The sequence below is a fragment of the Callithrix jacchus genome, chromosome 19, assembly GCF_049354715.1.
Source record: "Callithrix jacchus isolate 240 chromosome 19, calJac240_pri, whole genome shotgun sequence".
In the NCBI taxonomy this organism is placed as follows: domain Eukaryota; kingdom Metazoa; phylum Chordata; class Mammalia; order Primates; family Cebidae; genus Callithrix; species Callithrix jacchus.
In genome coordinates this window covers 23324193-23342050 of record NC_133520.1, presented here as the reverse complement: position 1 = coordinate 23342050, position 17858 = coordinate 23324193, and the positions used below count along the sequence as shown (strand labels likewise).

The 17858-nt window shown below is 52.2% G+C and overlaps 1 protein-coding gene across 15 annotated transcripts in view; it reads right to left on the bottom strand.

The window, feature by feature from the left end:
* Nucleotides 1-17853, bottom strand: part of TMEM63A (transmembrane protein 63A) — a 36228-nt gene extending 18375 nt beyond the window's left edge. For 4 of the 15 annotated variants that reach the window (XR_013529798.1, XR_013529799.1, XM_008985324.5 and 1 more), the window contains exons 1-10: nt 17024-17853; nt 13923-14113; nt 12238-12437; nt 9089-9168; nt 6678-6744; nt 5766-5803; nt 2914-3056; nt 2114-2165; nt 1581-1689; nt 926-996 (exon numbers count right to left, since the gene is read on the bottom strand). Coding sequence is in view for 13 of the 15 variants with exons in the window: in XM_008985324.5 (XP_008983572.4) it covers nt 926-996; nt 1581-1689; nt 2114-2165; nt 2914-3056; nt 5766-5803; nt 6678-6744; nt 9089-9168; nt 12238-12423 (746 nt within the window). In the remaining 2 variants the exon portion in view is untranslated. Of the gene's footprint in view, nt 1-925; nt 997-1580; nt 1690-2113; nt 2166-2913; nt 3057-5765; nt 5804-6677; nt 6745-9088; nt 9169-12237; nt 12438-12679; nt 12832-13922; nt 14114-15812; nt 16003-16133; nt 16191-16509; nt 16622-17023 lie in introns of those variants that run through there. The other 11 variants (XM_035280936.3, XM_054248074.2, XM_017966488.4 and 8 more) reach the window with 8 other exon arrangements.
* Nucleotides 17854-17858: the final 5 nt, after the last annotated feature.

Sequence of the window (17858 nt, the reverse complement as noted above, 5' to 3'; positions counted from 1 at the left end):
GCAAGACACTATCTCCACAAAAATTTTAAAAATTAGCTGGATGTGGTGGCACGTGTCTGCAGTCCCAGCTACTTGAGAGGCTGAGGCAGGAAGATCCCTTGAGTCCAGGAGGTGAGGCTGCAGTGAGCTATGATCACACTACTGCACTCTAGCCCAGGCAATAGAGCAAAACCCTGTCTCTAAAAAAATATAATAGTAAAAAAAAAGGAATGAAGAAAGAATAAAATGTCAGCCCCTGAGCGCAGCCTTCAGGTCCTCCAGCAGGGTCCTGGGAGCCTCCCCGGCCTGCGTGCCCTGCCCCCACCCCATCACCTTTCCATTCCTGGCTGCACACACAATCTCCTCACAGGAAAGCCTTTCCTCCAGCCTCCATCTGCAGGAATTGGTGGCGCAGATACTCAACGGGGGCTGCTGGAAAGGAGGTTCTAGCAGGGAGATCCTGGACTCAGACATGGTGCTCACTCAACAGACACCTGCTGAGTGGGTGGATGAACCAACAAACAGCAGAGATGACCCTGAGGTCCTTCCACCTGTGAGACCCTAGCCCTGTGGGTCTGTGCCAATGCTCAGCTCACGTCTCTCTTACTCTGCAAAGCTGATGCTAAGAACCCCGGGGTGAACAATCTTTTTTTCCCTGTATACTCTCAAGACGCTTATTTGCACCACCCTGGCCTGTGCTCTGGACACTGTGTACAAGGCTGCTTGAAAAGGACAGGCCACCACAGCGCCATCCATTGCACAGCACCTGCAGAACTGGCACACGGGAGCCACTCCATACATGTGTGGCAGGGCCAGGTCCTTCTCAGATCTCACCTGGATACCCAAGCGAGAGACAGAAGGCACTCACCTAAGGTGCTTGCCCCTTGGGGGCTGTGCTGGTCCTACCTGGAGGGGGCTCAGCTCCCCTCCCACCCCACCTGCTTACCGGAAGTGGCTCTCCACAGTCTCCTTCCTGGCATCTGTAGGGAGTCCTGTGATGAACAAGGTCCGTCTCACCTGTCAGGGAAACACAGCAGGGAGAGAAGTCACCGATGAGCTAGTGTGCAGATATGCTCAGGTTTCCAACCCACTCCAGCCTCTGCAAAGTAAACAATGGGAAATCAGAAGGCTCTGGTTTTCTCCTTCTGTGGCCTGGGGGAGCCCTGAAGCATGTCATTCACACAGCATCATCTTCCAGGCTATACAAATAATCCACTTCCAAAGCAACTCTATGAGCCTTCTTTGCATGGCAGGAGACTGAGAAAGAGGGGAAGTGACCCAAATGCGTTCACACAGCAGATCAGAGGAGGACCCAGGCCTGGAACCAAGCTACAGAAGCTCCCTTCGCCTGTGAAGCTTTGGGTGGCAAAGAGAAAGGGCTGCTCTTAACCCAGACTTCTTAGCACCAGTAACTGTCCAAATCTTGAAAGAATCTGTGAAATTTTTTTTTTCCAAGATCATGCCAAGTGTGAGCAAGAATAAGCAAGCTGGGCTCCTGAGGCCATCCCAGAGCTCACTGCTGTCAGGGCCGGCCTGTCACAGAGCCCCGGCTCCCACCTGAGCCCCTCCCAGCATGTGTCCCCAAGCCCTGCCTCACTCACCAGGCTCTCCTCTTTGTACTTAATGGACTTAGTATGGTGTCGCATGAAGCCCACGGTGAGGAGGAGGTAAATGACAGCGAAGATGGTGTGCAGCCAAAGGAGGTCATTGCTGAGGGGGAAACCACCTGTCATCAGGGCTGGGATCCCAGGGAGGGAGCTGGGGGCGTAGAGCTGGGGCCTGGTTACCCTCAATGGGCACTGAGCTGAGGACCAATGGTTTCACTGCAAGAGATGCCTCCCAAGTGTGGCCTACGCCCCTCAGCCCATGGTGAATACTTCAGAGGGGTCCCTGTCTGTGTCCCTGTCCTGACAAATGAACTCCAATCCACAGAACTCTCCATGTTTCTTAAATCCCTGGCAAAACAGTGGCTGCCTGTGGCATGTTATGCCTACAGTTCAGCAACACACCAGCTGAATGGGCCTTCAGACACCTGCCAGCCCTCTTTGGAGTACCTCTGGCCGCCCCAGGCTCCCAACCTGCCTTCTCCTTGGTCTCACCCATCAGCACCTATCCCCACCGGCTCCATACTCACTCAGTCTGCAGATTTGCTATTGTCGTCCTCCCAAAACTGTAAGGATCTTTGCCTGCAGAGAAGCACAGATACTTAGTTCCAGGGTCACGTGGGGAAGCAGGAGGGAACGTAATCAATTAGCCTTGGTTTGTGGAGCTCAGGGGAGGAGGAGCATGTCTAGACCAGCGGGAAGGCAACAAGGTCTGGCTGCTCTTTCCAGAGCTTGATGGTCTTTACACCATCAAGGCCTCTGCTTGACACCAGCATGCTCCCTGATAACATCTCAACCTTCTGTTGCAGGGAAAGGCAAAATGTGAATTCATTTTGTTTTGAGAAAACTACAAACATCCTACATCGTTACAAAACCAACGTTGGGAACCACCGAGTATCCTAAGTGGATTCATGTTGGCATTTCGGAAGCTGGATTCTTGCAGTTGCCCTTAGATATAATGCCACACTCTGATTCTGACTAAGTATCATGGATATCTTCTGGGTCCTTAATTGTGACCTCCTAATTTGGGTGAGGGCAGGGAAGTATAAAAGACTCTGACATCCCCTGATTCTGTATATCTTGGAGGGCTTTTCTTCCCTATTTATACAGAACCAGAAATTGATATCAGACCCCAGTTTTAGCCAATGTTTAGGGTAGATTATTCTCCAGATCTTTAATAGATGGAAATGTTCAGAGAGTCACCCTGAGACCATCTTACATCTGAATTGGAGCATAATTCCTGGGATTCTGGTCTACCACAGAGAGCCCTTTCCCTAGGACTGCCACTCTGCCTCATTACCACATAGACAAGGGTGAGAAGGGTTATTACCCAGCAAGTCCCCCGAGAGGTTGACGGGCAGGATGACGCACAGGGACAAAAAGCTGACCACCACCAGCAGGAAGATGATGTGCCTCTGGAAGGACAGGTAGTGGATGGCATCCTCCCCACACCACTCCAGGATCTGGTCATCGCTGGCAAAGACACATGTGGAATCTTAATGAGCAGTGGGAACAGGCCAGGCCCTCAGGGCTCTGCATGAAAGGTCTCATCTCATCCTCACCACAATCTTATGAGATGGTTCGATTGTTAGCCCCACTTTTTTGTTCACATATGAGGAAATAAAGGTACAGGAAATTTGCATAACTTTCAGGATCTCACATGATATAAATTCCAGAGCCCACCATCTTAGGCCCTATACCATCCTCTAGGAAAAGCAACACCAGCATTCCATCTGATGTTGCTAGAAACATCTGTGCCCAAGTAACATGTATGGGAAAGGTATGTAAATACAGGCATCTCACAGTCCTGTCCTGCTTCTAAGGAGTCACATTCAGAATAAAGTTGGGGCCAGGTGCAATGGCTCACGCTTGTAATCCCAGCACACTGGGAGGCTGAGGCAGGTGGATCACCTGAGGTCAGGAGTTAGAGACCAGCCTGGCCAAGATGGTGAAACTGTCTCTACTAAAATATTTTAAAAATTATTCAAGCATAGTGGTGCACACCTATAATCCCAGCTACTCCAGAGGCCGAGGCAGGAGAATCACTTGAACTCGAGAGGTGGAGGTTGCAGTGAGCTGAGATCACGGCACCGCACTCCAGCCTGGGTGATAGAGTGAGACTCCATCTCAAAAAAGGAAAAAAAAAAAGAATAAAGTTGGGAATATGCCCAGGCCCCGGGCCCCCACCTGTCTCCTGTCTCCCCATCAGGTGAGCTGGAAGCAACAGGTGGAGCCAAGAGTCTCAGTCCATCCTACTGCCTGGCCTCCTCCCTCTGTCCCCAGAGAAGGGGGGGTGACCTGCTCCACCCTTTCCCACCCTTGGAGTGCTACACTTGGAGGCTCTGGGGCCACTGAGGACTCAGAAAATTCCAGGTTCACACAAGCCAGACTTCTGTGCTACGAAGGGAGAAGGGGCAGGGCACTCCGATCTTTCCCACTCCCTGAAGGTGCTGCTTCTAGGCTGGGAAAGCAGCACATTGGGAAGAGCTCAGGGAGGCAAGGGCTGCATCATAAAAAGCAGATCTGAAAGATGTCAGCATGGGCTTTGCAGTCAGACCACAGCGGAATCCCGTGCAGCTGTCTCCACCTGATAGCAGGTCACATGGCTCACCTGCCTCGGACCTCGAGCAAGGAAACTGCCCACTGCCTACCTCATCGGCTTAGCAGGGGCTCAAAAGAGATAATAAGCATCAAACACCTAGTGCTATACGTAGTATCAGCAGATCCTCAGAAATATGCCTATTCATATGAGTCCTGATTACTATTTATCTAGAGGGCAGAGCTTTGCAATTAACTGCATTTTCTTGCTTCTCAATAAACTAACTCTCCTCCTGCTTCCTCTTGTTCCACAACAGAGTTGACTGTCTCCCCCAGGGCTCTGTCTCCTGCCAGTTCCCTTGGGAACAACTCCTATCAAACCGACCATTTATAACATGCTCTCACATGTATTAGTTCCAATGAATTAGGTTGAATTCGTGTTAGCCTCAGCCTCCTTTTACAGTTGGGGAAACTGAGGCCCAGAAAGAGGGACTTACTCAATATCCTATAACCACCGTATTTCATCAATTTTAAGATGTCCTTTTCATATTTCAACTCCTCTGAAATGAGATGTACCCTATTGTTATGGCTGACGGTAGCTTAGCTGAAAACATATTCTTACTGCTATATAAAATAACATGCATCTTACAATGACGACTTCTTAGATTTGATGGAAAATGGCACAAGGTAAAAGCCAAGACTCACATCAGCCCCCACATCCCGGCTCCCTCCACCACATCAGAGGTAACTAACAAGCTCTTAATCGCCTTTAATCATTTTTTTTTTTTGAGACGGAGTTTCGCTCTTGTTGCCTAGGCTAGAGAGCAATGACACAATTTTGGCTCACAGCAACCTCCACCTCCCAGGTTCAACTGATTCTCCTGCCTCAGCCTCCCAAGTAGCTGGGATTACAGGCATGAGCCACCATGCCTGGCTAATTTTGTATTTTTAGGAGAGACGGGTTTCTCCATGTTGATCAGGCTGGTCTCGAACTCCTGACCTCATCGAACTCCTGATCCACCCACCTCGGCCTCCCAAAGTGATGGGATTACAGGCATGAGCCACCATACCCGGCCACCTTTAATCATCTTTTAGATTTCTCTCCATGGGCCTCATTGAAAAAAAAAAACTTGTAACCAAATGAATTCACTGTATTATATTTCTTCACTTTTCACTAATTCAAAGACATGCAAACCTGCCTAGAAGGGATTGACATGTAATCGGTGTTAAATATTAAGTAGAATAATTAAAGCAAAAAAATAGCTTGAATTATCTTGTGTAGTACTATGAGAGATGAACATGATTTCCACTGAATATGTTGAAATAAATAAAGTTCATCTCTGTCTTCAAGACCCCTTGTGATCCACCTCAATTTTGGAAGTCCCAGGCTCCAGCAGGGACTGTGTACCCTCCAGCATGGAGGCTCCAATCCTACAGGCCTCCTCCCCTACTGCCCCGACCCCACAGGCTGCCTGCCCACCTTGATTCTCAGCCCTCACATACTGCTTTGGACCCGAACTGAAAAGTATCTAAGAGACCCCATCTTAGGATCAAGCGTCTTGGCTCTTTCCCCTGGATTGGCCAAATACCCAAAAAAAAAAACAGCGCAAAGGCCCCCCAGCAGCTGCCCCATGGTGTACTCACTGCAGACGGAAGATTGCCGTCAGCCACGGACAGCATCCCTGGAAACAGAGAACAGGGATTAGCTTCCAACATCTGTGCCTTTGGGAGGCAGACGTAACCTCTGTCTTTGACATTACATAACCATTTAACCTCCTGTTGTACAAAATGAGTGATTTTGTCCCATATTCAGCAAGCATGTGCCCAGTACTTCACAATATACACCATATGCCTGGAATTCTTGCTAAAATCTCTTGACAATTTCGTGATCAAATCACGAAACTTAGATCAAAAGCAGATGAAAGCTCAGGGCAGCTCTGGGGCAAGTGATGGGGGCTGCTGCTCGATTGTTCACAATCACTGACCAGGAGGTGGGACACGAGAGGAAGCAAGCCTAACAGATGGACGGTCCGCTGGAGTGGGAGTCAGGGGAAAGTGTATCTGTAAGTTTCGCCGTCCTTCACATCTCTTAAACTTAACACCCTTAAAGCTGGGCTATTATCCAGCTAGGAAAGACAAATATTTGTTCAATAATTCATTCAACAATGACTAAGCACCCGCTAGGCATTAGGCACTGGGGAACAGGGCTGGAGAAGGCAGGGCTCCTGCCCACATCTGGCTCATAATCCAGCTGGCAAGTTCATAATTAACTGTCACACAAAGCCATGCGTGTAAGAGAGATAAGTGCTACGGAAGCGAAATGGATTCCGTGCCCGTTCCGGCCTGCAAGTTCATACAGTCTCAGGATCCAGGGTCATCCAGCTGCCATCTCTCTTGGGGTATTTCCCAAGTGCAGGTGCCTTCATTGATGCAGAGAAGCACTTTCTCCAGCACTTGTCACTCAAGATCCGCCCTGCTCCCTCCCCAAAACCATGACTGCCAGTTTCCACGCCCTGGTGCCCTGGTCATGACCACAAGGGTTCCTTAGATACCAACCAGCTCATTTTCAAAGTCTTGTTGCCCTGAGGAGGAAGTCGATGACAATCTCTGAAATCTGGACTCACTAGAGACACAAAAAGAAAAAAATGACAGATAATTCTTTAAAAAAAAAAAAAAAAAAAAGTCAAAAAGATCATGTCCAGTATTTGCAGCCTCTTAGAGCTCAGAACTAAAGCTATCAGTCCTCAACGGCTGGAACAAAAGATAACTCACTCAGTGAAAGATAGAGACAAGGAAAACGACCATTCCCAGGTGTGGTATAAAACTCTGTGTTATATGGGATGAACAGCAAGGGGTCAACAGACCACCTGGGTGTCCCACAACCCAGAAACCACACCACTGTGACTGGTCCAGCTAAAGTGACTTCAAAGTATTGCCTATTTTCAATATATTTCCCAATATTATCAAGTAAAACTTGGAATAAATAGTGCATTTTATCAAATCTAAGATACCACTGGTTTTAATTTGCATAATTATTTTATGAACCGCTAAAAAAAAATGCTGCCAAGTAAACTACAATCACCATTAATAACAAGATGCCTCCCAGTTTCAGAGATGAGAAAATGCCAGAACATATTTTAGAGTTGACAAATGGTGACACTTTATGTTGTGGCGTTTTAATCAGATCCTTTCTTGTGAGTACTCCCATAAAAACACCCCATGCACTATATGTGACTGCTTTTTTTTTTTTTTTTTTTGAGACAGAGTCTCACTCTGTCGCCCAGGCTGGAGTGCAGTGGCACGATCTTGGCTCACTGCAACCTCCGCCTCCTGGGTTCAAGAAATTCTCTGCCTCAGCCTCCGGAGTAGCTGAGATTACAGGTGCCCGCCACCACACCAGGCTAATTTTTGCATTTTTAGTAGAGATGGGGTTTCACCATGTTGGCCAGGCTGGTCTTGAACTCCTGACCTGGTGATCCACCTGCCTCAGCCTCCCAAAGTGCTGGATTACAGGCATGCACCACCATGCCTGGCCGGGACTGCTTTTCTTTAGTATCCTATTCCTGCTTCTACTGTCCCCCTTCTAATGACAAAAAAAAAACATGATAAAAGCCTTTGCAGAGATGCTGTCTCTTTTGACCTTCACAGTAACCTCATGGGAAAGAGGGGACAGGAGGAGACCAACCCTAATAAGTTTGGGGACTTGACCAAGGTCACACAGCCAGGAATGCAGCAGGGCCCTCTAATCCCCAGGTGGTCTTTTCTACCAGAGTATGTGGCCCCCACTTCCAGCTGAATGTGCCATAAAGGCATCAGATGTCCTAAAAGTTTCTCCCCAACAGTCCAAGGTCATCACCTCAGGCTTTAGCAAATGCCAGAGCAGAGATCATGGGGAAGAAGAGTGCATTTACAGGTATACCTCCTCTTCCCAGTTCAGAGGACCCTGCTGCACAGGCCACATGTCAGGAGGGACCCAAGAGTGGAGGGTCTGCCTGAGGGGCCCAGGGGAGGCTCTGGGTAGCAGCTGGGGCCAGTCCCTGAGTTTTCTTTTTTTTTTTCTTTTTTAATTTTTTTTTTTATAGACAGGGTTTCACCATATTGGTCAGGCTGGTCTTGAACTCCCAACCTCAGGTGATCTGCCCACCTTGGCCTCCAAAGTGCTTGAATTACAGGCGTGAGCCACCATGCCCCGCCAGTCCCTGAGTTTTCATCACTCACTTCCTATTGCCACATCTGACACAAGATCCGGGGTGCAAACAGCCAGCTAGAGCTGGAACATCTGGTTGTACAGATCCAGAATTCACTGTCATGCTTCAGGCAACATGAAGAGAGAATCCTAGATCTCCAGGCAGAACTGGAAGGACCTGAGGCCTGGCCGAGGGAGCCTGTGCTTTGTAACAGACTCATCCAAAGCCAGCACTGACCTGGCAGCAGGGTGGGGCAGCTCCCTGAGGGCTTTGCTGCCCTTCTTGATCGTCACCCAGTCCTGACCCCATGCTAATTAATTTCAAAGATGATCACTTAAAAAGAAAATGGGCATCCTCTTTAGAGGATCATGAAAGCCCTCAGTATCTAAAGCAACCAGTCTGAAGTCAACAGGGTTCATGGTCTTGGCCCAACAGAAGCCCTGAAGGAGCTGAGCATCTGGGCCTAAGGTTTTGTTGTTTTGTTTTGTTTTGTGAGCACAATGAGGGTAGAAGGGCCAACCTCGTGGGTCTGTGGTGAAGAGCAAAGAACAACTATTGGTACAGGCTGGGCAGATACAGTCAACGAACACAATCTAATAGCAATGTCATGTGTGGGTCCTGCCCACACAAAGGGCTTCATAAGCCCACAGCCCATTCCAGGGAGATACACACACACACACACACACACATACATACACACACATGCTCATAGGCACACAAGCACATATACACACTCACATATACACACATGCACGCTCATAGCCTAGGTGAAGTCTTTACCTGTCTGCTTCTGACACCAGGGCAATGCGGCCGTAGTCCCAGAATCTTCTTCTTATGATGGAAAACACCAAGATTAAGAACTAAAAAGAGAAAAGAAACCAAGTAAAAGCATGTTGGATGGCTTCTTCATTAGAAGAGACAGAGATTTCAGGGGCAAAGCCCACCCACTCCCACTCAAGAGGGCTAGAAGGAAAACATTCGGGCCCAGAAAGGGCACTGAGCTGCCCAAGGCCACACAGCTCAGTAGCCCGGATGCTTTGCTCACCCCCTTCACCAGCTCCCATCACCTGTGCCCACACCGCCAAGGCTGCTAGCACTGATGCCAAGCTTGTCTGGAGTCTGCCTAGTCATGCACGTCATCCCTGTCCCTTGCTCTCAAGGCAGCGGTGACACCACAAGGCCCCAGTCTCAGGCCTTGATCTGCCTTCAGTGGCCCCTAAGCAGGAAGGTAAGGTCTAGCCTCTCAGCAGCCCCAGGAACCAGGGTCCTTTTTCACTTTACAAAAATTTCTTTTTTTTTTTTTTTTTTTGAGATGGAGTCTCACTCTTTTACTCAGGCTAGAGTGCAGTGGCACTATCTCAGTCACTGCAACCTCCACCTCCAGAGTTTAAGCAATTCTCCTACCTCAGCCTTCTGAGTAGCTAGAACTATAGATGCCCACCACCATGCCCAGCTAATTTTAGTATTTTTAGTAGAGACGGGCTTTCACCCCGTTGGCCAGGCTGGTCTCGAACTCCTGACCTCAGGTGATCCACCCGCTTCAGCCTCCCAAAGTGCGAGGATTTCAGGCATGAGCCACCACGCCTGGCCAGAAAATTTCATTTTTAATTACTGAACCAAGGTAGCAGAGCCTCCGCAGGCTGAGCCAGAAATGGTGAGTTTTCCTGAGTTTGGTTCCCCTGATGGCAGGCTTTGCAGGCCCTGCTGGCCCTGCAGACCCCCGGCACAGAGCACATAGGCAGCGAGGCCCCACGAAGACCTGTGTTCTGGCTGGCTCAGCCTCAGTAAGCTGGGATGCCTCAGCAGGCTTGTGTCCAATGGCAATCCCAGGGCTGGACTAAGCCGGTTAGCTCTAGACATCTATACATTCTAGACTGTCCTCACTCCCCACAGTCCACCTTGGCAGGGTCCCTGTCATGTTTCTGCATCTCTTCCCTCCCTAGACAGGGTCCCTCACTTTGAGGTTCGGGGAGGTAGAGAAATATGTCTTAGTGAGCACACCTCTACCTGCTCTGGTCAAAAACAGGGGTTGAAGGCGGGCTTTGTTTTCCTAAAGGAAATCAAGAAGACCTGAACCCCAGGGGCACTGAGTTCTCATGGGATTTTCTCCAGGGGAATCAGGAAGTTGGTGACATATTTTCAAAGGCAGGTGAGTCATGTTGTAGGAAAACCATGAAACCTGCTCGGCAGGTGCCCGCCCTCCCTGTCCACGGTGGCTGCCGCCCTGGCCTGTGCGGTGCAGATATTTCCCACACACCCATGCTCTCCAAGGCCCTCTGGCTCTTATGTATCCCCCCCACCTCCAAAACTTCCTGCAAAAAAAATCCACCCCTGGCCAGGCATAGAGGCTCAACTGCTGTAATCCCAGAACATTGGGAGGCCAAGGCTGGTGAATCGCTTGAGCTCAGGAGTTTGAGACCAGCCTGGGCAACATGATGAAACCCCATCTCTATCAAAACTAAAAAAATTAGCCAGACGTGGTGGCACATGCTTATAGTCCCAGCTGTGCAAGAGGCTGAGGTGGGAGGATTGCTGAGCCCAGGATGAGGAGGTTGCAGTGAACAGTGATTGTGCCACTGTACTTCAGCCTGGGGGACAGAGTGAGATGCTGTCTCAAAAAAAAAAAAAAAAAATTCCCCTCACCAGCACACTCCAGTAGAGAGTGACTCTCTTCTCAACCAACACTGTTGCAACAATGCCCACCCAACCCACCCAGGGCTCCTGCCCAGGCCCCCTTCTGTACTCCTCACCTTGGCCAAACTCTCCCACCCTGAAGACCCAGGGCCACCCTCCTCTAATCCCACCGACTCTGAAATCCACCCCCACACCCCTGCCCACTCCTCCCTGCTACCCTAAGCCACCCTCCCCACATTCCCCACCCAAGCCTAGTCTCCAGCTCCAAGCAGTCCAAGGATGTCTACTCCATCAGAGCCACCTGCCCCCTTCACTCAGATAGTCTCTGCTACATGTTAGGAGACAGCGCCAACAGGCACTGGCCAGCCCATGGCATTTGTGAAAAGAGGGGCACTTTAACCCCAATAAATCTCAGCCAGTCAACGTTCAGTCTGCATAAGGAAGAACAATGACATATTTCAAATTGGAGGCATCTTTGTGAACAAGGAGATCTACGTTAAAGAAAGACTACCTGCTGAGGGTATGCTCCAAGAATCAGCTTCTGATTATGATTTTTTTTTTTTTTTTGAGACAGTCTTGTTCTGTTGCCCACGTTGGAGTGCAGTGGCACAATCTCAGCTAACTGCAGCCTCCGCCTCCCAGGTTCAAGCGATTCTCCTGCCTCAGCCTCCTAAGTAGCTGGGACTACAGGTGCGTGCCACCATGTCAGGCTAATTTTTGTATTTTTAGCAGAGACAGGGTTTCACCATGTTGGCCAAGGCTGGTCTGAAACTCCTGACCTGGTGATCCACCTGCCTCAGCCTCCCAAAGTGCTGGGATTACAAGTGTGAATCACCACGCCTGGCCTTCTAATTCTTTAAAAACCCCAGGGATGCCAGGGGGTAACAAGAGGTAACACTTGGGAATTGCAGCTGCTCTCATTCTAATCCGTATTCTCCATTCACATCTCTCAACTGGACCCCATGAGATGACCCTTCCCAAGGTCCTTAAAGACAGGACAGGCTGAGAGCTCTGCAATCATGGTAATAATTACAGGCATGGCTATGTGAGTATTTTACACACATGGCCTTATCTAATCTCCAAAATTCTGAGTTAGGATTATGATCTCCATTTTCCAGAGCAAAAAGGGAGGTGCACACAAGCTATGTAACATGCCCAAGTCACAGAGCTGGTAAGCAGCAGAGGTGGGATTTAAACCTAGCTATGTCTGACTTATTCAGTTTCCCAGAAGGCCCTGGGTGAGGGATTTATACAAATAACTGAGGCTGGGGGACATGACTCATGAGGGTTCTCACCAGGAAGCAGCTGACGTCTATAAGCAGGACAGTGGGGATGCCACCAAAGGTGACCCCCTGGAGCACGGTGCTGTTTTTGGCCGAGTTGTAGCAGTAGGAGTCGTTGGGCTGGTCCCCGAGGCCCAGTCGTTTACGGATGGTCACCGCCTTGGACTGCCACAGCTCCAGGAATGGGGAGTCCGTCATCACACCTGTCTTCCCTGGAGCACAGGACAACAGAACAAGGCAGATGTTCAGGGCTTGAATCTCTTGCAGTTTCCCACCAGTGCTGGCAGGGCCAAAGGTGGGCGTTTCCCCAGGGACTGGTGGGGCGTGGGGAGCCAGCAGCAAAGAGTCCGGGAAAGCCAGACATTGGACCTCTGTGTGCCTGGCAGTGTCCACAGAGAATGGCTCCATTGTGGGAGAGTCCCGGGGAATCAGATGGTCAGGGTGAATGGCTCACCCAGGACACAGCAGGCAGATACCCAGAGGGGGTGACATGGAGAAAGAGAGGAACAGAAGTTGCTGCAGCTGCTGGCTTAAGAGGTCCTGAAGTTCCTCTAGCCTCAAGGACTCGTGATGGGAAAATCACTCTTGCAGAAGCCACTGGCAGATCTGGAGTACAGGCAGGGGAGAGGGAGAAAGGACACAAAGGCAGGAAGAGGAAAACACAGGGATAAACAAACAGGGAAGAAGGGAACATCCAAGTATTCACAATGGTCCAACCACACGAGCCACAGACAACACCTCACTCCCACTAATGACAGAATCCCAAACCCAATGTCCTGATTCTTAGATGCCAGTTCCTCTTTTTACTTTGCCACAGAGGAAAAAGCAAAGGGGGTCTCCTAGGGTAGGGAGGGGAGGGAGTTGGGAGTCTCAGGGCCTCCTCAGGGACCTCTGGGCCCCCCAGCTCCACCCTTTCACACACACATACACCTCCTGGGTACCACTAGTCTAACTGCAAGGCCCAGCATTTCCAAAGCAAACACTGCTCCAGACTGGGCTGCAGACCTCCCTTCCCGAGGCTCCTGGCACCCCTGGTGAAGCTAATGGAAATCTCCCGTGTCTGTCCCCTGACACCAGAGGCCTGGGAGTTAGTGTCCAAGTTCTGGCCAGCTTCTCACACTGTGGGTGAAGGGCCAGAAGACATGTTCAGCCTGGCCTTGCTTAAGCTCCCACCTGCCCAAATCTGGTGAAACTAGAATTCCCAGATTTCTGCTAAGTCTGGTCCTTCTAGCTGTTACGGGGACAAAGATCTTGAGGACAAGAAGAAAAGATACAGAGAACCCAAACAGATGTTTGGATACCTGGTAGTGCTGGTGGGGTGTGTGCTGGGAAAGCCCTGGGCCTTCAGTGCTGGGGACAATCACACATGGACACCTACACATGCACACACAGACACACATGACCGGAGGTACAGGAAGCGTGAATGAGTGGAAGGCCCAAGGGTATGGGAGCATCCCTCAGAATGCCAAGTCACTTTCTCGACCTTCTAAGAGACTTGGCAATGGCTGGAGGCAGTGGGGGTTGTGACGCCAGAGTCACGGAGCTGCTGGCTCTGAACAGTCACAAAAGTGGCCTCTGGAATACAGATGTTCTCGGCTTCCCTTTACACCCCACCCAGTAGCACCACCCAATGGAACATCCCAGCTCAACACTCCAGGCCAACACCCACCCCTCCTCCTTCCTGTCCCCACACTTACCAGACGCCAGGGGAACGAAGGACTGCCGAAGGGCCTGTTAGAGGGGTCCTCGGTTGGAGCTGTCTCTGGCAAAGGCAAAGGCAGCCCCGGCCACCTTCCAAGCTGCCAAGGGCCAGGCCTCAGTCCCAACACGCATTTCCTGCCGGGCTTTCCTGAGCAGCGGCTCCTGGGGTACCAGTCTGTACACTTTCCTGAAGGATCACAGACACCTAGTATCACATGGGAGCCACCCCTTTCCAGTTAGGGGTCTGGATGGAAACCCTCCAGCACACGTCCCTGCACACATGCTGCCCATACAGAGCTTTAGGTTCTGCCCAGTGGGCTCCCTCCTGCCTGATCTCTCCACAAACTCCCCGAACTGGTTCTCCATCGTCAGTGTTCCTCTGTGCAACCGGACTCCTTCCTCAGCCCGCACCACCTGCGGCCCCAGCCTCTCTCTTCGCCAATGGTCAAGGACCTGCTGGGGCTAACAGAGCAGCCCTCTCCCACAGAAGCCCTGGAGGCTGTGAGCTCATGGTAGGACCCCAAGCAAAGGACTTCACGTGGGCCCTGAGGGCTAGTATTGCTGGGGAGGCTCCCCAAGGTTTCCCAAGAGTTAGAATCAGGAAAAAGGAACACAGCAGCATGAACAAGGAAGACTTGAAAAGTGAAGTGGAAAGAAAAAACATCCCCATAAAATGCTCACAGAGGGAGCATTGTCTCTGGAAAGGGGAGGGTGCTGTGGAGGTGCTGGGAGTGGCACACCCTCGACAGAGCTGCAGAGGAGAGAGGCGCCTCCTAGGAGGGAAATACCTGCGGCTCCTCTTGCCCCTCCAGCCCCCATGCCTCTAAGTAACTTTCCTCTTGTCAAATTGACTCCCCAGGGTGGTTTGGCAAAGTTTAATAACAACTCAGGGAGGTAGCTGGCAAATACTATCAGCCTGGGATGGAGGTAAGGCCAGATGGCCAGTCCTGTCTGCCCTCTCCAATGAGCACCCAGGTTAGGGCACAGCTCTGGGGATCCACAGTCTCTCTCAGACCTTTCAGCTCAGTCCCAGCCTGTCCCTGCCCATTAGACACCTAAAGTCCAGATCCCGCTGAAACAGCTCTGTCCCTCTGGCTCTCAGAGGGACAGCTCCTAGGCATCTTCACACACAGGAACGCGCTGCGCAGGCAGCTGGGAACACAGCCACCATGGGGCAGTGCCGCCAAGCTGAGGAGAAGGCAGGGGGAGGGGAACACCCAGCTGGCAGGATGTGGAGGCCAAACCAGTAACCAGGCACTGTGGTTGCAGTGACAACACCTGGCTGAGAACCCCTGTCAATATTCAGCCATCCTAGATGTGTGTGAATGCCCACCACTTATCTGTGCCCTCCAGAAATTCTCCATTCAGCCCATATTCCTAGCCAATATGCCGAGGGTAGGAAAGCCAAGAATTACTGCTGAGGCCCAAGAGCCAGAGTGGGCAGCAGGTGACCTCACTCTTCCAACCCAAAGTTCAGCCCAGGTGCACCCAAGCATCTGATTGTGGAAGCAGGACAGGGCTAAATCCAACAGCTGGTCTGAATTCGCCAAAGTCAACCACCAGTGCTAACTCACTACCAGTCTCCACCAGGCAAGGACTGGCCTGGTGACCAATGTGATGAGCTCGAGAAATGCTAGCAGAATGTTGCAGGAAGTATGTGGGTATTGCTGGTTCTTGCAAGAAGGCCCTGTACAAATGCAGGGTAATTTTATCATCACCAAATCTTCCAATCCTGTGATGATGAGAGCAAAACTACAAGCAGCTCCAGGCCTTTGCCTCAGGAGCTAACTCTGGTCTTTCAGATGCACAATAAGATTGCAAAGTAAAGTACAAACTTTTCCTTACGGCCACACCAAACAGACCCAGTAACCTGGACAACTGTTTACCTCTATCCTGGAGCACAAAGGGAATGACATAGCCCCTGGCTGAAAGGAGAGGCAGCGTGGCTCAGGGATTATGCGAGCAGGCTCTGGCGTGAAGGTCTCAGTGGCACGCAGTTCAAACAAGCCGCCTAACCATTCTGTGCCTTGGCTTCCTTCTCCAGGAAATGCCAAGTGGTGACTTTCTCTCCTGGGGCTGTTGGGAGGCACACACCCAAAAGAAGACCTGTAAAGCACTTACCCAGGCCCTAGCAAGCAACTAGGAGCTGTCTGCCTTTATTTTAAGTCAGCCCTCCAGCTAATGGGAAACACAAGGGCAAGACCTACCTGGCGTCTTCTTTGTTAGATCCCAGTGAACGGCCAGGAGAGACCTTTGCCCCCACACTAAACAAAGGAGTGGGGTGTGTGAAGGAAAAGGAACCTTGGCTTCCCTTCATATCCCCCTGAAGGCACAGCGGACTTGAGGATGACCTGACAGGTGTCAGGGGAGGGTCAGTGGGTCCACCACTCTGTCCACCCCTGCCCTTGAGGACACCACCTGCCTGGGGCTCAGGTACCGAGTCTTATCAGGTGATGGAACCTCTGCGGATTTGGTTTCTTAGCAGAGCTCGCTTCACTCCTCCCGCCCCCGTCCTTCCCCCAAGTCCCCCAGTCCCCGAGTCCCCAGTCCCCAAGTCTCCAGCCTCCCTCCTCAGGACTCCACCAAGGCTGCAGGAAGTGGTCATCCAGGGACAGCCCGAAGGTGGCCTCTGCCTTCCCAGGGTCAGGAGACTCGGACGCCTAGCCCTTTCCCAGCCTGGCCTCGCACGGGGTGCGAGGAGCTCATGGCTGCGCTCCTAGTTATGTGGGAGGTCGGACTCCGCCGACAAATCCCAAAGAGAGGGGTGGGGAAGGAGGCACCAGCCCTTAAAGCGAAAAGCTGGAGCCTCAGAGAGGGAAGGCCTGAAAAGCCGCCAGGAAGTCCCGAGGAGCGCGGGGCTGGAATGGGAGTGCGGGGCTGGAATGGGGGCGCGAGGTCCCCTGCCCTGACCCTCTCCTCCCACCCAATCCCGCGTGGTCACTCCCTGCTTGGGGTCGGGGGATTTGGGGTCTGCTGAGGCTAGGAGCCGTTCCGGAACCAGACACTTGGCGCGCACCCCGAAGAGGACCAGGCCCCGCGCGTCCCGGGAAAGGCGGAGGGCGACAGTTCACCCCCTCACATCCCCTGTCCCCTGTACCTGCGGCGGCGGCGTATCTGGCTGGACCCGGCCAGGCAGGGCGTGTTCCGACCACTTAAAAGTTACGAAGTGAAACTCCGGCGCCTCCTGCACATGCGCAGAGCTGCGTCCGCCGCTTGCCTAATTTGCAGCCTTAGCCCGCGCCGGCGCGAGCCTGGCCACCGCCGACTGAGCCTGCCGCGGTGGTCCTCGGCCCCGGCCTGGCCCCTTGGTCGCCGCTCAGCTCCACAGCTGTTCTCGGAGGTGTGCAAGCCCCGGCCCGGCCAGCTCACGTCCAGGGGCCGAGAAGGGATCCGCCCGGGCGCACCCTCTTCCTTGTCCCGGCACGAGCCCACTCTCTGGACGCCTCCGGGAGACCCGGGCCAAGCACAGGGTGGTCGCGGCGCTGGGAGAGCATCTGCAAACGTTGTTCCCTGTAGTACTTTGAACTTCCCGGAGGAGCTCTTAGGCCCGCCCCGGGGAAGTCGGGGTGGCGGGGTGGCAGCATGGGGAGCTCAGCCGGACTTAGCCCGCCCCTCGGCTCGGGGTAGTCGGGGACCGCGCGGAGCGCCCTGCAGGAGGCCGCGGCTCCCCTGCCGCTGTAGAAGGCCGGACCGTGAATGCCCGGAGGGTCTCCGTTCGGACAAAACTGGGGGTCGCAGCATTTCCAGCGTTCCCTAGGGCAAAGCCCGCTACTGCCCGAGCCAGGGCCGCCAAGGGCACCGACTCCAGCCCAGCTCTGAGAGCGCGGCGTGCCTTCCCGGCCCGGGGCCAGGTGTTTCCAGGGAGCCGGTGGCCTCTGCAACTCGACAACAAGCACGCGAGGGCAGGGCCGGCCCGCCGCGCAAGGCGCTGT